This window comes from Nerophis ophidion, linkage group LG09, assembly GCF_033978795.1.
Source record: "Nerophis ophidion isolate RoL-2023_Sa linkage group LG09, RoL_Noph_v1.0, whole genome shotgun sequence".
Taxonomy (NCBI): domain Eukaryota; kingdom Metazoa; phylum Chordata; class Actinopteri; order Syngnathiformes; family Syngnathidae; genus Nerophis; species Nerophis ophidion.
The window spans coordinates 10359041-10379893 of record NC_084619.1 but is presented as its reverse complement, the minus strand read 5'-3'; the positions used below and the strand labels follow the sequence as shown (position 1 = coordinate 10379893).

The window sequence follows — 20853 nt, the reverse complement described above, 5'->3', positions numbered from 1 at the left end:
TTTTTTGTTTAAATCCATGTTTATTTTTTATTTTTTTTATCAATCCAACAAACCACTACACAGCAATACCATAACAATGCAATCCAATTCCAAAACCAAACCTGACCCAGCAACACTCAGAACTGCAATAAACAGAGCAATTGAGAGGAGACACAAACACGACACAGAACAAACCAAAAGTAGGGAAACTAAAATTTATATTATCAACAACAGTATCAATATTAGTTATAAATTCATTAAAGCAGTGATTAAAAATCTCTCATTGACATTACCATTAGACATTTATAAAAAATAAAAAAAAGAACAACAGTGTCACAGTGGCTTACACTTGCATCGCATCTCATAAGCTTGACAACACACTGTGTCCAATGTTTTCACAAAGATAAAATAAGTCATATTTCTGGTTCGTTTAATAGTTAAAACAAATTTACATTATTGCAATCAGTTGATAAAACATTGTCCTTTACAATTATAAAAGCTTTTGAAAAAAAATCTACTACTCTGCTAGCATGTCAGCAGACTGGGGTAGATCCTGCTGAAATCCTATGTCTGCTACTTCCGGTAAAGGCAAGGCATTTTTATTAGCGACCATAAGTCGCGAATTTTATCGTTGATGTTCTCTACTAAATCCTTTCAGCAAAAATATGGCAATATCGCGAAATGATCAAGTATGACACATAGAATGAACCTGCTATCCCCGTTTAAATAAGAAAATCTTATTTCAGTAGGCCTTTAGCAATATCGCCAATACTTGGTTAATATTCAGGTCACAAAAAGTAAATTTTTGGATGCTTATTTAGAGGGCTTAATGAACGACTTTAGAGCACCTCCCAGCGACTCCATTGTAAACAGACTTATTTACGAGTTAAAATGCACTAAAAACAGAAACACACGCGTCATACTTAAAGATTGTGAACTATAGGCAAAATTCCCCAAAAAATCCTGTGTCTTTAAAAAAAAAAAACTTCAAACAAGCTCTTATGACTCCCAGCACTTAGCAAGTTACTTGAGAGTATTATTACTAGTCTCTACTTAGAACAATACAAAGCCTCTTATTTATTAAGGCAAGCATTTTTCTCATGTGGTTTATTCGGTATTTAGTACTGTGTGTCCGTCAAATGGTACAAAAGAAGCTTGGCCACTACTGATGCAGTATTGCTGTATCAGTTTTGTAATTATATGTAAAAATGGGCCCTCTGTTCAATAAATATAGATCCATTATTAATACATATTTTTGAAGTTTGTTGAGTTCTGAGAAAAACTAGTTTTTCCATGATTGAAAATCTCTAACAGTAGCTGCCTTGTTCAAACAAAACGTTAAAAAAAGCCAGGCGGCAAAACACGCCCAAGGCTCCGAGCAAACTGTCAGAAAAGAAAAAAAGGAAAGGGTCATGTGACAGTAGGCTAGTCAGCGCAGAAGATAAAAACAGCCGCAAACTTGACCCACAACATTTGTGTAACATGGGAAACTCGTCCCAGTCAGTTATTGTCCATGTTGCTGGTACTCAGAAGTGAGGAGCATTTAAAGGCCTACTAAAATGAGATGTTCTTATTCAAACGGGGATAGCAGGTCCATTCTATGTGTTATATTTGATCATTTCGCGATATTGCCATATTTTTGCTGAAAGGATTTAGTAGAGAACATCCATGATAAAGCTCGCAACTTTTGGTCGCTTATAAAAAAGCCTTGCCTTTACCGGAAGTAACAGACGATGTGCGCGTGATGTCACGGGTTGTAGGGCTCCTCACATCCTTTACAATCATAGCCAGCAGCAGCCCAAACTATTCGGTTCGAGAAAGTGACAATTTCCCCATTAATTTGAGCGAGGATGAAATATTCGTGGATGAGGAAATTTAGAGTGAAGGCCTAGGGAAAAAAAAAAAAGTTAAGGAAAAAAAAAAAATTAAAAGGTGAGGGCAGTGAGAGCGATTCAGATGTTTTTAGACACATTTACTAGGATAATTCTGGGAAATCCCTTATCTGCCTATTGTGTTAATAGTGTTTTAGTGAGTTAAATAGTACCTTAAAATCGGAGGGGTGTGGCAACGGGTGTTTTGACGCCAGCGTCTCAGAGAAGTCACGGCAGCTGCAGGAAGAGGCGACTTATTTCCACAATTTTCTCACCAAAAACTGCCGGTGGACATGTTTGCTTGAACGCTCTGATCCATAGTAAAGCTTCACCTCCGGGAATTTTAAACAAGGAAACACTGTGTGTTTGTGTGGCTAAAGGCTAAAAGCTTCCCACCTCCATCTTTCTACAATTGACTTCTCCATTATTAATTGAACAAATTGCAAAAGATTCAGCAACACAGATGTCCAAAATACTGTGTAATTATGCGATGAAAAGAGACGACTTTTAGCCGTAAGTGGTGCTGTGCTAATATGTCCCCTCCAACAATAACGTCACAAACACGCGTCATCATTCCGCGACGTTTTCAACAAGAAACTCCCGGGAAATTTAAAATTGCAATTTAGAAAACTAAAAAGGCCGTATTGGCATGTGTTGCAATGTTAATATTTCATCATTGATATATAAACTATCAGACTGCGTGGTCGGTAGTAGTGGGTTTCAGTAGGCCTTTAAAACCTGTAGCATATCCGTATGCCTACAAACCGAAGTTGGCGACGTCCTGCTCCTAAGGCTTGCTCTTCCACCCATGGCAAACTAGCTTCCCGCCCATGCCTTAAAGCATCCATCCATCCATTTTCTACCGCTTATTCCCTTTCGGGGTCGCAGGGGGCGCTGGCGCCTATCTCAGCTACAATCGATTGTTTTTCTTTTTTAGTATTTTAACTTGATGTGCTGAAATTGCTAAATCGAGGAAGGCCATTCTACTCAGTTCCACTAGTCCAAGTTTCTGGTGTAGACAAGGTATGCTATTTAGGTAGATTTTATTGCTCAACTGTGAGCTAAAAATGTACTTTGAAATAATTATTTTGTTGAATAGATGGATAGATGGATGCATGCATAAGATAGATGGATGATGGATGCATGCATAAGATGGATGGATGGATGCATGCATAAGATGGATGGATGATGCATGCATAAGATAGATGGATGGATGGATGCATGCATAAGATGGATGAATGGATGGATGGATGCATAAGATGGATGGATGGATGCATGCATAAGATGGATGGATGGATGGATGGATGCATAAGATGGATGGATGGATGCATGCATAAGATGGATGGATGATGCATGCATAAGATGGATGGATGGATGCATGCATAAGATGGATGGATGATGCATGCATAAGATAGATGGATGGATGATGCATGCATAAGATGGATGGATGGATGGATGGATGCATAAGATGGATGGATGGATGCATGCATAAGATGGATGGATGGATGCATGCATAAGATGGATGGATGGATGGATGGATGCATGCATAAGATGGATGGATGGATGATGCATGCATAAGATGGATGGATGGATGGATGCATGCATAAGATGGATGGATGGATGATGCATGCATAAGATGGATGGATGGACGGATGCATGCATAAGATGGATGGATGGACGGATGCATGCATAAGATGGATGGATGGATGGATGCATGCATAAGATGGATGGATGGACGGATGCATGCATAAGATGGATGGATGGATGGATGCATGCATAAGATGGATGGATGGATGGATGCATGCATAAGATGAATGGATGGATGGATGCATGCATAAGATGGATGGATGGATGGATGCATGCATAAGATGGATGGATGGATGGATGGATGGATGGATGGATGCATGCATAAGATGGATGGATGGATGGATGGATGGATGCATGTATAAGATGGATGGATGGATGGATGCATGCATAAGATGGCTGGATGGATGGATGCATGGATAGATAGATAGATAGATAGATAGATAGATATTTATTGATTCCTTCAGGAGAGTTCCTTCAGAAAAATTCAAAAATACTGTAATATATATATATATATATATATATATATATATATATATATATATATATATATAAAAAATATTGGCCCTGCGATGAGGTGGCGACTTGTCCAGGGTGTACCCTGCCTTCCGCCCGATTGAAGCTGAGATAGGCGCCAGCACCCCCGGCGACCCCAAAAGGGAATAAGCGGTAGAAAATGGATGGATATATATCAAATAAGTATTATTACTGGGGGAAACTTCATCCAACTAGCTGCGACTAAACCAGCACTTCCGTAGGTTGCAGCTAAGTAGTGCACTCCATATTGCCTCAGTATCATCCATCCATTCCATTTTCTACCGTTTGTCCCTTTTTGGGGTGGTGGAGCCTATCTCAGATGTATTCGGAAAGGCGGGGTACACCCTAGAAAACAATTTCGCGCTTCACCCACTCTCTATCGCGACTATAAATAGGCTGATTTTTCTATGAAATTGTTTAAGTACACCACAGCATTAAATTGTATCCTTAACATAAAAAATAAAATTAAAATAAATAAATACAAATTAACTCAACTTTATTAGAATTATTTTTTTAGTTTGTAACATGAAAGATTTAAAGTGCGTCAATTTAATTGAAATAAAAAAATATTCTTTAATTAAACAACAAATATTTGTTTGAGGGCAGCACAGTGGTACAGGGGTTAGTGCATGTGCCTCACAATATGAAGGTCCTGAGTAGTCGGAGTTCAATCCTGGGTTCGGGATCTTTCTGTGTGGAGTTTGCATGTTCTCCCCGTGACTGTGTGGGTTCCCTCCTGGTACCCCGGCTTCCTCCCACCTCCAAAGACATGCACCTGGGGATAGGTTCATTGGCAACACTAAATTGGCCCTAGTGTGTGAATGTGAGTGTGAATGTTGTCTGTCTATCTGTGTTGGCCCTGTGATGAGTTGGCGACTTGTCCAGGGTGTACGCCGCCTTTCGCCGAATACAGCTGAGATAGGCTCCGGGGACCCCGAACTGGACAAGCGGTAGCCAGGATTAGGACTCTCATATTTGCAGAAAATATGGTCCTGTTGGCTTCATCTGGCCAGGATCTTTAGCTCTTACTGGATGGGTTCGTTGCCGAGTGTGAACCGACTGGGAAAAAGGTGGAGTGCCATCTCCGGGTTGGGGAAGAGATCTTGCCCCAAGTGGAGGAGTTAAAGTACCTCGGAGTCTTGTTCACGAGTGAGGGTAGACTGGATCGTGAGATCGACAGGCGGATCGGTGCTGCGTATTCAGTAATGCAGACGCCGTATCGATCCGTTGTGGTGAAGAAGGAGCTGAGCCGGAAGGCAATGCTCTCAATTTACCGGTCGATCTACGTTCCCATCCTCACCTATGGTCATGAGCTTTGGGTTATGACCGAAAGGACAAGACCACGGGTACAAGCGGCCGAAATGAGTTTCCTCTGCCGTGTGGCGGGGCTCTCCCTTAGAGATAGGGTGAGAAGCTCTGCCATCCGGGAGGAACTCAAAGTAAAGCCGCTGCTCCTCCACATGGAGAGAAGCCAGATGAGGTGGTTCAGGCCTCTGGTCAGGATGCCACCTGAACGCCTCCCTTCGTCTTTAGTAATGCAGACACAATATCGATCCGTTGTGGTGGAGAAGGAGCTGAGCCGGAAGGCAAAGCTCTCAATTTACCGGTCGATCTACGTTCCATCCTCACCTATGGTCATGAGCTTTGGGTTATGACCAAAAGGACAAGATCACGGGTACAAGCGGCCGAAATGAGTTTCCTCCGCCGTGTGGCGGGGCTCTCCCTTAGAGATAGGGTGAGAAGCTCTGTCAACCCGGAAAAGCTCAAAGTAAAGCCTTTGCTCCTCCACATGGAGAGGAGCCAGATGAGGTGGTTCCGGCATCTGGTCAGGATGCCACCTGAACGCCTCCCTTCGTCTTTAGTAATGCAGACGCAATATCGATCCGTTGTGGTGAAGAAGGAGCTGAGCCGGAAGGCAAAGCTCTCAATTTACCGGTCGATCTACGTTCCCATCCTCACCTATGGTCATGAGCTTTGGGTCACGACTGAAAGGACAAGACCACGGGTACAAGCGCCACAAATGAGTTTCCTCTGCCGTGTGGCGGGGCTCTCCCTTAGAGATAGGGTGAGAAGCTCTGTCAACCCGGAGGAGCTCAAAGTAAACCCACTGCTCCTCCACATGGAGATTGGCCAGATGAAGTGGTTCAGGCCTCTGGTCAGGATGCCACCTGAACGCCTCCCTTCGTCTTCAGTAATGCTGACGCAATATCGATCCGTTGTGGTGGAGAAGGAGCTGAGCCGGAAGGCAAAGCTCTCAATTTACCGGTCGATCTACGTTCCCATTCTCACCTATGGTCATGAGCTTTGGGTTATGACCGAAAGGATAAGATCGCGGGTACAAGCGGCCGAAATGAGTTTCCTCCGCCGTGTGGCGGGGCTCTCCCTTAGAGATAGGGTGAGAAGCTCTGCCATCCGGGAGGAACTCAAAGTAAAGCCTTTGCTCCTCCACATGGAGAGGAGCCAGATGAGGTGGTTCCGGCATCTGGTCAGGATGCCACCTTAACGCCTCCCTAGGGAGGTTTTTAGGGAACGTCCGACCGGTAGGAGGCCACAGGGAAGACCCAGGACACGTTGGGAAGACTATGTCTCTTGGCTGGCCTAGGAACGCCTCGGAGCTGGACGAAGTGGCTGGGGAGAGGGAAGTCTGGGCTTCTCTGCTTAGGCTGCTGCCCCCGCAACCTGACTTCGGATAAGCAGAGGTAAAATGGATGGATGGATGACTTGAGCCATTTGGTACTTTAAAAAAAAATGAAATTAAATAAAAATAGGCTGGCCTGGGAACGCCTTGGGATCCTTGCGGAAGAGCTGGACGAAATAGCTGGGGAGAAGAAAGTCTGGGCTTCCCTGCTTAGGCTGCTGCCCCCGCGACGCGACCTCGGATAAGTGGAGGACAATATAACAGACACTTGAACCGACAAAAGAGAAAATTAATAAAACCATTTGTTCCATTTTTTTTCTTTGTAATAATGAGTACGTCTGGGTTAATGGCGACAGTGGGCATGTTTTGTAGAACCCAGCTTGTCAAAGCGTGGTTTAAAGTATCCATGTTCTATTGCTTGTCCCTTTTGGGGTCGCTGGAGCCTATCTCAGATGCATGATACTGATAAAAACACATTCCCCAGGGTCACACTGCGGCCCCCACTATTTGACAAGGGACTGCTTCCACATAATGTCAACCATAACATAAACTACAGTACATGTAAAGTATGTTGAAATGGATCATTGGATTTAATCTAATGCTCTGTCCACCCCAGTCAGTCTTCCTCACTCCTCGTAAACTCCGCCCCTCAACAAGTTTTAAGCTGTGCCATGACATGTGACTGACTTAATCTTCCCCTCCTCCCTCCCTCAACTGTGGATTTGACACAAAGCTCCGATTTGGTGCACAGTCGATGATGTGATACTAAGCTGGTAGCCGAAATATATATGAAAAATTATAATTTAAAAAACAAATCTCATTCCCCGTCAATGCAGAGGCCGTGTCTTTGCCTTGAAACCAGGTGGCCAGTGGGAAAATGAGCAAAACTTACAGAAAGAGCAGCTTGGGTGGGGTCAATGAGGTCATTAAAGGGGAACATTATCACCAGACCTATGTAAGCGTCAATATATACCTTGATGTTGCAGAAAAAAAAGACCATATATTTTTTTAACCGATTTCCGAACTCTAAATGGGTGAATTTTGGCGAATTAAACGCCTTTCTATTTATCGCTCTCGGAGCGATGACGTCAGAACGTGACGTCACCTAGGTAATAAAGCCGGCATTTTCTCAAACACATTACAAACACGGCGTCTCAGCTCTGTTATTTTCCGTTTTTTCGACTATTTTCTGGAACCTTGGAAACATCGTGCCTCGTCGGTGTGTTGTCAGAGGGTGTAACAACGCTAACAGGGAGGGATGCAAGTTTCACCACCGGCCCAAAGATCCGAAAGTGGCAAGAAATTGGAGGAAATTTGTTCAAAATACGAGGGTGTGGGGAAAGCCGACGAAAAGGTCAGTCGTTTGTTCCGCACACTTTACCGACGAAAGCTATGCTACTACAGAGATGGCAAGATTGTGTGGATATCCTGCGACACTCAAAGCAGATGCATTTCCAACAATAAAGTCAAAGAAATCTGCAGCCAGACCCCATTGAATGTGCCGGAGTGTCCGCACATTTTACCGGCAATGCTAAGACAGACATGGCACAGAGATGTATGGATAACCTGTAGATGCATTTCCAACGATAAAGTCAACTAAATCACAAAGGTGAGTGTTGTTGAGGCTTCACGGTGGCAGAGGGGTTAGTGCGTCTGCCTCACAATACGAAGGTCCTGCAGTCCTGGGTTCAAATCCAGGCTCGGGATCTTTCTGTGTGGAGTTTGCATGTTCTCCCCGTGAATGCGTGGGTTCCCTCCGGGTACTCCGGCTTCCTCCCACTTCCAAAGACATGCACCTGGGGATAGGTTGATTGGCAACACTAAATTGGCCCTAGTGTGTGAATGTGAGTGTGAATGTTGTCTGTCTATCTGTGTTGGCCCTGCGATGAGGTTGCGACTTGTCCAGGGTGTACGCCGCCTTCCGCCCGATTGTAGCTGACATAGGCGCCAGCGCCCCCCACGACCCCAAAAGGGAATAAGCGGTAGAAAATGGATGGATGGATGGAGTGTTGTTGACTTATGTGCTAATCAGACATATTCTGTCGCAGCATGACTGCCAGCTAATCGATGCTAACATGCTATTTAGGCTAGCTGTATGTACATTTGAAACTATATTTACATCCAGCGTTTCCCTGCACCCACATTTAATGCCAAACAAACACTTACCAATCGATGGATTTAAGTTGATCCAGCGTCACAAGATGCGAAACTTCCGATCGTTGGTCTGCACATTTTACCGGCAATGCTAAAGCAAACATGGCCAAATAGCGTCAATAGCTATTCGCTCAATACCTTCAGTTTCTTCTTCAATTTCGTTTTCGCTATCTGCCTCCATACTCCAACCATCCGTTTCAATACATGCGGAATCTGTTGAATCGCTTAAGCCGCTGAAATCAGAGTCTGAATCCGAGCTAATGTCGCTATATCTTGCTGTGCTATCCGTATTGGCATCACTGGATGACGTCACAGGAAAATCGACCGTGGCTTCGCAGCTAGCGAAAATCAGGCACTCTAAAGCCTATTTTCGGGATATTCCGGGATGGGTAAAATTTTGAAAAGAACTTCAAAAAATAAAATAAGCCACTGAGAACTGAATTTTATTGGTTTTAACTCTTCTGAAATTGTGATAATGTTGCCCTTTAATAAAAGATCATAACTAGGGTTTTAAGCTTAAAAAAACAGTGGTAATTAGAAAAGATTAAGCCGTAAACCGTACTCAGACATTAGAGGATGCTCAATTTTTATGTTTTGACAACGCAATTAAACAACTGTCAGGAGGTGATAACACTTAAAATGCTAAAGTCGTAGACGTCCCTGTTTTATTACAGTGCTTGAAATAAATGACCTGGAGAGCATAAATAAACAACTTAACCACATATTAGTAGTGGCTCAGCTCAACAGTCTTGCAACCAATAAAACAGAATGACTAAATGTCCTCCTTTGAAAGGGTCAATCAAAAAACAATATCTTATCAGATGGCATTTTTTCCTCACTTCAATTTTTGGATAGGTCGCCACTTCTGAATAGAATAAACTGTAAGAAGTGCACCGCATTCAACGCATCAGTCAAAATGAAACAACAAATAATGACTGAGGGAAGCAAAGTGCAGACTGCGGAGTACAAAGGCTCATTATGTGCACATACAAATAGTTTCTTACACTATATTGCATTGTAATTAATGTTTATCAGTCAAAGGCAAAGCTTTGAATCAAACAGAATATTTATTTTTTGACAGCATAGATGGCGGAGATGGAGGAGGTGTCTTAAAGGGAAACATTATCACAATTTCTGAAGGGTTAAAACCAATAAAAATCAGTTCCCAGTGGCTTATTTTATTTTTCGAAATTTTTCTAAAAATTTTACCCATCACGCAATATCCTGAAAAACGGCTTCAAAGTGCCTGATTTTAACCGTCACGGCGTGACCACACAGGAACAAACATGGCGGATAGCACAGAAAGGTATAGCGATATTAGCTCGGATTCAGACTCGGATTTCAGCGCCGTATGCGATTCAACAGATTACGCATGTATTGAAACGGATGGTTGAAGTATGGAGGCAGGTAGCGAAAACGAAATTGAAGAAGAAACTGAAGCTTTTGAGCCTAGGGTTGTCCCGATCCGATATTTGGATCGGATGCCGATATTTGCCCAAAAATGCGTATCGGCAAGGCATGGGAAAATGCCGATCCAGATCCAGTTAAAAAAAAACCCTCCCGTCCGTGTTTTCCAACGCACCGATTTAAATAATACATTCCACTCTTCTGCTGCTCCCTAAACTTCGTTCCGCATTTTCCAGCACACCTTTCTGTGTTCTAACCGTTCAGACGGCCGCGTGAATTAAAAGTTACGGTAAAAATGTCAGCTGTGTGGGATTATTTTACCCTACAAAACGAAAAAGATGAAGAGGTGGAGTGCAAAACATGCCACAATAAAGTCAAGCGTGGTGGTAAAGTTGTAAGACATTTTAATGACTCTTGCGAGTGAGAGGCTTTTTAGCACTCATCATAGATGAACACAGGAGCAGGCTGACACCTGAGCATCTTGAAGTGCTCGTCTTTGTTAGAAATAATCTCCCCATTATGTTTGGACTTCAATTGTTTGCCCCCCCCCCCCCGACTGGGGCAAACAATTGAAGGGAGTGTGTAGATATATTTTTTTAAAGTTTACACTTGTTCAAGAGCAAGTATTGATGCTAAGTTAAAGACATTTTATCCCGCTCAGGTTGTTTGTGTGTTTTGCTTTTTTAAGTAATGTTTACAGCATTAATTGCACTTTATACTGTTTACTTTTTTACTGTTTAATGATGCCATTTCTGTTTGTCATGTATAATTTTTGATATTTTGTGTTTATCTTTGAATACCAACTATTGTGTATTATTCAAACTCACCTAATTCAGCTGGCTAGTTGTTATCAAGAGTACTAAAATCCTTTTCAGCATGAATATGACAACTAAGTAGGCTAAATAACTTTAAACTTTAATACATGCTCGGATAGGCCAGTATCGGCCAGTATCTGTATCGGATCGGAAGTGCAAAAACCTGGATCGGGACATCCCGAATTGAGCCATATCACGACAGACAGCGGCACGGGAGGAAGCGAGGACTAATTCGGCGATCGCCTTCTAACCAACGATTGGTATGTGTTTGTTTGACATTAAATGTGGGTGGAGGGAAAGGCTGGATGCAAATATAGCTACAAATGAGGCATAATGATGCAATATGTACATACAGCTAACCTAACTAGCATGTTAGCATCGATAAGCTTGTAGTCATGCCGTGACCAAATATGTCCGATTAGCACACTCCACCTAAGTCAATAAAATCAACAAAACTCACCTTTGTGCATTCATGCACAACATTACAAGTTTGGTGGACAAAATGAGACAGAAAAAAAAAATGGCATTAATCAAGTCTTAGCCTACATATCCAAGGGGTTTACATCGCTGGTCTGCGGGAAGAGACTGCCGTCGTCCCTGAATAGCTCGCACTCCGGCAGATTCAGTGGTGGTCTATTTTCCAAAATTGCAGATTTTGTTGACTTTATCGTTGGAAACGCATCTGCTTTGAGTGTCGCAGGATACCCACACATTCTTGCCATCTCTGTCGTAGCATAGCTGTCGTCAGTAAAGTAAGTGGAACAAACGAGGGACTTTCGCATCTTTTGACCGCTGGTGCAACTTGAATCTGTCTCTGTTCGACGAGGCATGATGTCTAGAAGGCACGGTAAAACAGTCGAAAAAACGGAAAATAACAGAGCTGATTTGACTTGGTGCGTGTAGTTAGATTGAGAAAATGGCGGATTGCTTCATGTTATGACTTCACGGGTGAAAGGTCATCGCTCGACAGGCTATCAATTGAAAGGCGTTTAAATCGCCAAATTCACCCCTTTAGAGTTCGGAAATCGGTTAATATAAACATAGTCTTTTTTCTGCAACATCAAGGTATATATTGACGCTTACATAGGTCTGGTGATAATGTTCCCCTTTAAAGGGGCTGTTTGCAACATGCCGATTTTGCAATGTGTTATACACAGTACATCCCGTCCTCTCGCGGCTACTATGTACGTACAAAGGTTTGATTGATTGATTGATTGGTACTTTTATTAGTATATTGCACAGTTCAGTACATATTCCGTACAATTGACCACTAAATGGTAACACCCGAATAGGTTTTTCAACTTGTTTAAGTCGGGGTCCACGTTAATCAATTCATGGTACAAATATATACTATCAGCATAATACAGTCATCACACAAGTTAATCAGCATAGTATATACATTGAATTATTTACGATATTTACAATACAGGGGGTGGGATGAGGAGCTTTGGTTGATATCAGAACTTCAGTCATCAACAATTGCATCAACAGAGAAATGTGGACATTGAAACAGTGTAGGTCTTATTTAGTAGGATATGTACAGCCAGCAGAGAACATAGTGAGTTCACATAGCATAAGAACAAGTATATACATTAGAAGTACATTTGAGTTGTTTATAATCCGGGGAGATGGGATGTGAATGGAGGAGGGTATTAGTAAAGTGTTGAAGTTGCCTGGAGGTGTTGTTTTAGAGCGGTTTTGAAGGAATATAGAGATGCACTTACTTTTATGCCTGTTGGGAGTGCATTCCACATTGATGTGGCATAGAAAGAGAATGAGTTAAAACCTTTGTTAGATCGGAATCTGGGTTTAACGTGGTTTGTGGAGCTCCCCCTGGTGTTGTGGTTATGGTGGTAGTTTGACATGTACTTCGGTATCAAGGAGGTATAGCTGATTTTATAGACTAGGCTCAGTGCAAGTTGTTTTACTCTGTCCTCCACCCTGAGCCAGCCCACTTTGGAGAAGTGGGTTGGAGTGAGGTGTGATCTGGGGTGGAGGTCTAAAAGTAACCGGACTAGCTTATTCTGGGATGTTTGGAGTCTAGATTTGAGGGTTTTGGAGGTGCTGGGGTACCAGGAGGTGTGGGCGTAATCGAAGAAGGGTTGAATGAGAGTTCCCGCTAGAATCCTCAAGGTGCTTTTGTTGACCAGAGAGGAGATTCTGTAGAGGAATCTCGTTCTTTGGTTGACCTTTTTGATTACCTTGGTTGCCATTTTAATCACAGGAAAGATTAGCCTCTAGGTATGTATATAAGTAACACAAAACAAAGCAATTTGGGCAGCTAGCGTTAGCTGTCATTGAATGTGGATTCTACCACAACAACAACATGACTGTAAATTGCCCGTTGCTTCTCTTGGACTGCTTTTGTGTCCGTGCACGCGCTCTCTGCATGACATGTTGACAAGACCAGGTGAGAAAGCCGTAAACACCAACCATTTTATCCGGACCAGTCAACAGTTGGATAACATAAACTTTATAAATGTAGGATATAGAGACCACACAAATCCACTCCTCTTTAGGTCAGGATTAATAAAACTATAAGACATTGTAGAATTGAATATTCTATTAATGATGTTCAAAGCGAGAAATAAAAGTTCTTCCAAAGGACATAAAAAAGTTATTTGTGTTCACATCTGAAGATGAGAACCACAGAAGGCCGAATGACTTTAAACATCCAAGAGTGCGAACAAATTCTGTCTTGTGAATTGCATGTCTTAGTTTGAAAAGTAACTCTCCTCTCGTTTCAGGTCACTTGCCCTTCCTTTTGTGTCATCAGTCTGACGTCATCCCTAATCCCTGATTGTTTCCACCTGTTCCCCCATTACCCTCATGTGTCTTATAAGCCCACGCCTCCCTTTGTACTGTGCCAGATTGTCTCGTTTGTTCGTGCCTCTCTAGCTTCCGGTCCAAGCCTTGCCTCGTCTCGTTTGAAAATCTTGATCCTGAATTCCCCTGTTGAAATTTTGAGTTTTCTTTTTCTCCTCCTCAGCAGAGTGATTTTGCAGCCGAAGTTGTGAGTTTTCAGTTTTTTCTTACAGTTCTTCCTTTTCCTCAATTTTCTGAGTGACACCTTTTGTTAACCTTTTTTTGGATATGATACAGTGTAGACGTTTTATAGCCATTGTTTCTTCCTCCTTTTGGAGCGTTTTTTGTTTATGACAAATTCCATAGTTTATATCCTGCACCAAAAGGTGGTTTGTTATTGTTTTTGTATGTCTTTTCGGTTGTTCCTTTTCGTAGAACCTTTTTTCGCCGACTAATCAGGTTATAGCTTATGTAGTTTTTCCCGTCACTGGAGGTGAGATACATTTTCAAAATAAAAGCCTGCCAGATTGTTCCCTACCCTGTGTCTGAGTCTCATTTGTGTGACTATCAGTGGTACTTTAACCTTAACTGTCCTGCCTCAGGAATCAGTCCACAAGCACTGTCTGAAAACTAGAAAAAAATTCCCTGCGGTTTCCAGAAGTACTGCTACGTTTATCCGTATGTGAGCTTCCAGAAGACGGAAATGTTACTAATGCAACATCTAAACATTTTTTTCATCTATTTTAAATGTTTTTCTATCTGTGAATCGGTATCACCAATTAGCGACCCATCCATCCATTTTCTACCACTTATTCCCTTTGGGGACGCGGGGGCCGTTGGAGCCTATCTCAGTTACAATCGGGCGGAAGGCGGGGTACACCCTGGACAAGTCGCCACCTCATCGCATGGCCAACACAGATAGACAGACAACATTCACACTCACATTCACACACTAGGGCCAATTTAGTGTTGCCAATCAACCTATCCCCAGGTGCATGTGTTTGGAAGTGGGAGAAAGCCGGAGTACCCGGAGGGAACCCACGCAGTCACGGGGAGGACATGAAAACTCCACACAGAAAGATCCCGAGCCCGGGATTGAACCCAGGACCTTCGTATTGGGAGGCACAGGCACTAACCCCTTTTTCCACCCAACACTTTGTATTATCAATACAGCATCAGCTTGGCACATTGATCATGTACTAGATATAGTACCTATTTTTCCTTTCGGTAGTGCCTGAGAGAGCTGAGAAAGCCAACTCTTTAGTTTTTCCTTGCCTTTGTCGCCAAAGAGCTTTCAGCTCAGCACAGTTTCTGTAATGTTTAGCCACAAAAACGCAGCCGGTGTTTCCTTGTTTAAAATTCCTGAAGATGAAGCTTTACTATGGATCAGAGCGGTCAAGCGAACATGGATCCCGACTACATGTCTTTGAAGGTTTCTTTTCTTTTTCTTCTATGTCCCACTCTCCCTTGTGGAGGGGGTCCGGTCCGATCCGGTGGCCATGTACTGCTTGCCTGTGTATCGGCTGGGGACATCTCTGCGCTGCTGATCCGCCTCCGCTTGGGATGGTTTCCTGCTGGCTCCGCTGTGAACGGGACTCTCGCTGCTGTGTTGGATCCGCTTTGGACTGGACTCTCGCGACTGTGTTGGATCCATTGTGGATTGAACTTTCACAGTATCATGTTAGACCCGCTCGACATCCATTGCTTTCCTCCTCTCCAAGGTTCTCATAGTCATCATTGTCACCGACGTCCCACTGGGTGTGAGTTTTCCCTGCCCTTATGTGGGCCTACCGAGGATGTCGTGGTGGTTTGTGCAGCCCTTTGAGACACTAGTGATTTAGGGCTATATAAGTAAACATTGATTGATTGATTGATGATACATGTCAACCGGCAGTTTTCGGCAAGAAAATTGTGATAAGTCGGGGCGGTATAGCTCGTTTGGTAGAGTGGCCGTGCCAGCAACCTGAGGGTTGCAGGTTCGATTCTCGCTTCCGCCATCCTAGTCACTGCTGCTGTGTCCTTGGGCAAGACAGTTTACCCCCCCTGCTCCCAGTGCCACCCACACTGGTTTAAATGCAACTTACATATTGGGTGTCACTATGTAAAGTGCTTTGAGTCACTAGAGAAAAGCGCTATATAAATATAATTTACTTCACTTCATAATAAGTCGCCTCTTACCGGAGACATCAGCGAAGCTTCCGTCCTCCTGCAGCTGCCGTGACTTCCCACAGAGACTCTGGCGTCAACACACCCGTGGCCACACCCCTCCGACTTTCAGGTACTATTTAATCTCACTAAAACACTACCAACACAATAGCAGAAAAGGGATTTTCGAGAATTATCCTAGTAAATGGGTCTAAAAACATCTGAATCGCTCCCACTGCAATCGCCTTTTTTTTTCATTTTTGTAGTCCTTCACTCTAAGTTTCCTCATCCACAAATATTTCATCCTCGCTCAAATTAATGGGGAAATTGTCGCTTTCTCGGTCCGAATAGCTCTAGTTGCTGTTGGCTATGATTGTAAACAATGTGAGGATGTGAGGAGCTCTACAACCCGTGACGTCACACGCACATCGTCTGCTACTTCCGGTAAAGGCAAGGCTTTTTTATTAGCGACCAAAAGTTGCGAACTTCATCGTCGATGTTCTCTACTAAATTCTTTCAGCAAAAATGTGGCAATATCGCGAAATGATCAAGTATGACACATAGAATGGACCTGCTATCCCCGTTTAAATAAGAAAATCTCATTTCAGTAGGCCTTTAAAATGGTACTTCACGCTAAAACTGACTTGACTGTACGGCACCGTACCGTGCATCCCCACCCCGCCCTCTCATCCTCCTGAACAAAAGGGTAAGGGGAGTAAAGTGAGAAAGTGGGTCAAGCTTTCGCATTGAGGATGTGACAGATGCTACACTATACTGCACAAACACAAACAGACAGCAACAGAGCATGAATGCAAAGGAATGGACCACAGCACGGTTGGAAAACGGTGATGCAACACCGTGGCCCCCGACAAACAAAAGACGGGCACAACAAAACAGAGAGAAGCCACGGAATTGTTGCAAAAAGCCGACATTTCTGGCACTGCTGTTATCTCCTGCTCGGTCGTCACCAGGGAAACAGAGGGCCCTCGCCATAACAACCAATGTAGGACTACTTTGCTGTAGGATGATGCTCGTGAAGATGCGTGCACAAAGAGAGAGCCAGAGCAAGAGACATACCTGGATCTTGATTTTCCAACAGGAATTCATGGCTGGGTCCTGAAGCGCACTTTTCGCTCACACACGCATGGATGCAAACACCAGCTCCTCGGCGGGGAGGTTACATGACACTTATGTAAATCCTCCAAAATGAACGGTGGGAGAGATACCAGCCCGGGTAAACACGGAAGTGGAGCTGCGGCAACAATGGCAGCCGTCACCGTGGCGACTGCAGCTACAGCGGCACAGCCGGCAAAAAAAAAAAAAAAAACAGACGGCGAGGGGAGGAAAAGGTAGAGAGCGGTAGAGATGGCAGAGGGAGGGGAAAATAGGCGGCTGGCCTACATTTTCTGCACACAAACACAGGAGCTGCTGCTGCTTGTCCAAGCTTGCTCACTCTCTCAGCTGTGTACACACACACACACACACACACACACACAATCAGGCAGGGTAAGCCCATTGGTCGAGCCAGTTCTTCCTCCAGCTGATCTTGATGACATGGGGGAGGGGCGTACGGTTGTTGAATTATTCATGAGAGGGGAGCCTTTAAATAGACTCCCTCTCTCCTGCACCCGCAGCTTAACCTTAAATTACCCCCTCCTCCCTTCCTCCACATCATCCCTCCAATAAGCTCGTCCACTTCACACTTCCACACACGTGCACATGAACCTCTTTAAACTATCATAAAGTCACACACCAAGGCCATGTCTGCACTGAGTCGTTTAAACCCTTTAACGAATAATTATTTAGCTTAAAGGCCTACTGAAACCCACAACTACGCAGTCTGATAGTTTATATATCAATGATGAAATATTAACATTGCAACACATGCCAATACGGCCGGTTTAGTTTACTAAATTGCAATTTTAAATTTCGCGCGGAAGTATGATGACATCAAAGAAGAAAGCTGTAGGTGGGAACCGGTGTATTGCGCCCGCCTTTAGCAACACAAACACAGCCGGTGTTTCATTGTTTACATTCCCGAAAGATGACGGTGAAAGGCTTTCATCAAATGCACTAGAGCAGGGGTGCCCACACTTTTTCTGCAGGCGAGCTACTTTTCAATTAACCAACTCGAGGGGATCTACCTCATTTATATATATCATTTATATGTATTTATTTATGAAAGAGACATTTTTGTAAACGAGTTAAATGTGTTTAATGATAATACAAGCCTGTGTTACACATATAGATGTCTTTCTTTCACGAAGACAAGAATATAAGTTGGTGTATTACCTGATTCTGATGACTTGCATTGATTGGAATCAGACAGTAATGATGATAACGCCCACATTTTCAAATGGAGGAAAAAAAAAGTTGTCCTTTCTGTACAATACCACATGAAAGTGGTTGGTTTTTGGCATCTAATTCATCCAGCTTCCATACACTTTACAAGAAAAACATTGGCGGCAAATTCCGTAGCTTGCTTGATTGACATTCACGGCACCCGAGGGTCTTGTGAGATGACGCTGGCTGCTGCCAGTTCATTATTATGAAAAAATGACGGAGAGGAAGGCGAGAAACACTTTTTATTTCAACAGACTTTCGCACCGTACCTTCCGTCAAAACTCTAAAGGCCGACTGCACATTTCCTATCTTCACAATAAAAGCCCTGCTTCATGCTGCCTGCGCTAACAGAATAAGAGTCTCGGAAAGCTGGCGTGCACATCACTTGTGCACGCCAGCTTTCTGAGGGATCGCTTGTGCACGCCAGTTTTCCGAGACTCTGTATTTAGTTAGCGCAGGCAGCATGAAGCAGGGCTTTTATTGTGAAGATAGGAAATGTGCAGTCGGCCTTTAGAGTTTTGACGGAAGGTACGGCGCGAGAGTCTGTTGAAATAAAAAGTGTTTCTCGCCTTCCTCTCGGCCATATTTTCATAATAATGATCTTGCAGCAGCCAGCGTCATCTCACAAGACCCTCCGGTACCGTGAATGTCATTTAAGTGACGTCTTGGTGAAGATTGATGATCACTAATTTTTAGGTCTATTTTTTTTTAAAAGCCTGGCTGGAGATCGACTGACACACCCCCCGCGGTCGACTGGTAGCTCGCGATCGACGTAATGGGCACCCCTGCACTAGAGTCTGGAATCTTCCATCCCTCCCTAGCATGGCCCAAAACCGGTCAATCTTTGCTTCCTGAGGAAGATCTTCACTGCACTCTTTAAAAGCCATAGATGTTATTGTCACATATGCATGTACAGTAGATGGCAGTGTTGTCCTGTTTAAGAGTGTCACAACATTGCTGTTTACGGCAGACGAACTGCTTTACGGTAGACGAAAACGTGACTGCTGCTGTTGTGTGTTGTTACCGCGCTGGGAGGACGTTAATAAGACTGCCTAACAATAAATCCACATAAGAAACCAAGAACTCGCCCTCGATCATTCTACAGTTATAACCTCATTGGGCAGGCACGCTGTTTTTATTGTGGGAAAACGGACGTGAAAACAGGCTGTCCTCACTCAGGTCCGCCTGAATTTCGGGAGATTTTCGGGAGAAAATTTGTCCCGGGAGGTTTTCGGAAGAGGCGCCGAATTTCCGGAGTCTCCCGGAAAATCCGGGAGGGTTGGCAAGTATGTGTCCAACAGTCTGTATCCTCTGGCTATAAGGCTGCTGAACACTACTCCCCTCCCATGAACAATAACCACATCCACCAACCATAGCTCTGAACTGGACTTTGCAATGCTGCATTCTGGTCACCATCTCCAAGTATCTGTTGCATTGTCGCAAGGATGTCAAAATCTCTTAAATCTGTTAAATGTTTACACTGGATTATTTTGGGGTTTAAGAAGATATGGCACTTTACCTCAAACTATGCAGTGTTGATGCTACTAACTCAATTTTGCTGTTCTCTGTGACAGTGATGATAAAACATTTACTGAATCTGATCCATTTTCACCTTCTCCTTTGGACTCCTCGTCTCCATCTTCCCTCATGACTGTCCAACTGGTGATCCTTAAATGCATCCTGCATTTATGGCCTACTCACCAATAATCAATCAATCAATCAATCAATGTTTATTTATATAGCCCCAAATCACAAATGTCTCAAAGGACTGCACAAATCATTACGACTACAACATCCTCGGAAGAACCCACAAAAGGGCAAGGAAAACTCACACCCAGTGGGCAGGGAGAATTCACATCCAGTGGGACGCCAGTGACAATGCTGACTATGAGAAACCTTGGAGAGGACCTCAGATGTGGGCAACCCCCCCCCCCCTCTAGGGGACCGAAAGCAATGGATGTCGAGCGGGTCTAACATGATACTGTGAATGTTCAATCCATAGTGGCTCCAACACAGCCGCGAGAGTTCAGTTCAAGCGGATCCAAGACAGCAGCGAGAATCCCGTCCACAGGAGACCATCTCAAGCGGAGGCGGATCAGCAGCGTAGAGATGTCCCCAACCGATACAGGCGAGCGGTCCATCCTGGGTCCCGACGAGCGGTCCATCCTGGGTCTCGACTCTGGACAGCCAGTACTTCATCCATGGTCATCAGACCGGACCCCCTCCACAAGGGAGGGGGGGACATAGGAGAAAGAAAAGAAGCGGCAGATCAACTGGTCTAAAAAGGAGGTCTATTTAAAGGCTAGAGTATACAGATGAGTTTTAAGGTGAGACTTAAATGCTTCTACTGAGGTAGCATCTCGAACTGTTACCGGGAGGGCATTCCAGAGTACTGGAGCCCGAACGGAAAACGCTCTATAGCCCGCAGACTTTTTTTGGGCTCTAGGAATCACTAATAAGCCGGAGTCTTTTGAACGCAGATTTCTTGCCGGGACATATGGTACAATACAATCGGCAAGATAGGCTGGAGCTAGACCGTGTAGTATTTTATACGTAAGTAGTAAAACCTTAAAGT

General features: G+C 43.8%; 1 protein-coding gene across 6 annotated transcripts in view; it reads right to left on the bottom strand.

Annotated features, from left to right (window-relative positions):
• marchf8 (membrane-associated ring finger (C3HC4) 8) overlaps nucleotides 1-20853 on the bottom strand; it is a 309683-nt gene that overhangs the window by 129484 nt on the left and 159346 nt on the right. The window contains exon 1 of one of the 6 annotated variants that reach the window (XM_061910243.1): nucleotides 17013-17414. The exons of the other annotated variants lie outside the window; for them this stretch is intronic. Coding sequence (XP_061766227.1) covers nucleotides 17013-17042 — 30 coding nt within the window. The 5' untranslated portion in view covers nucleotides 17043-17414. Of the gene's footprint in view, nucleotides 1-17012; nucleotides 17415-20853 lie in introns of those variants that run through there. 6 annotated transcript variants of the gene reach the window in all.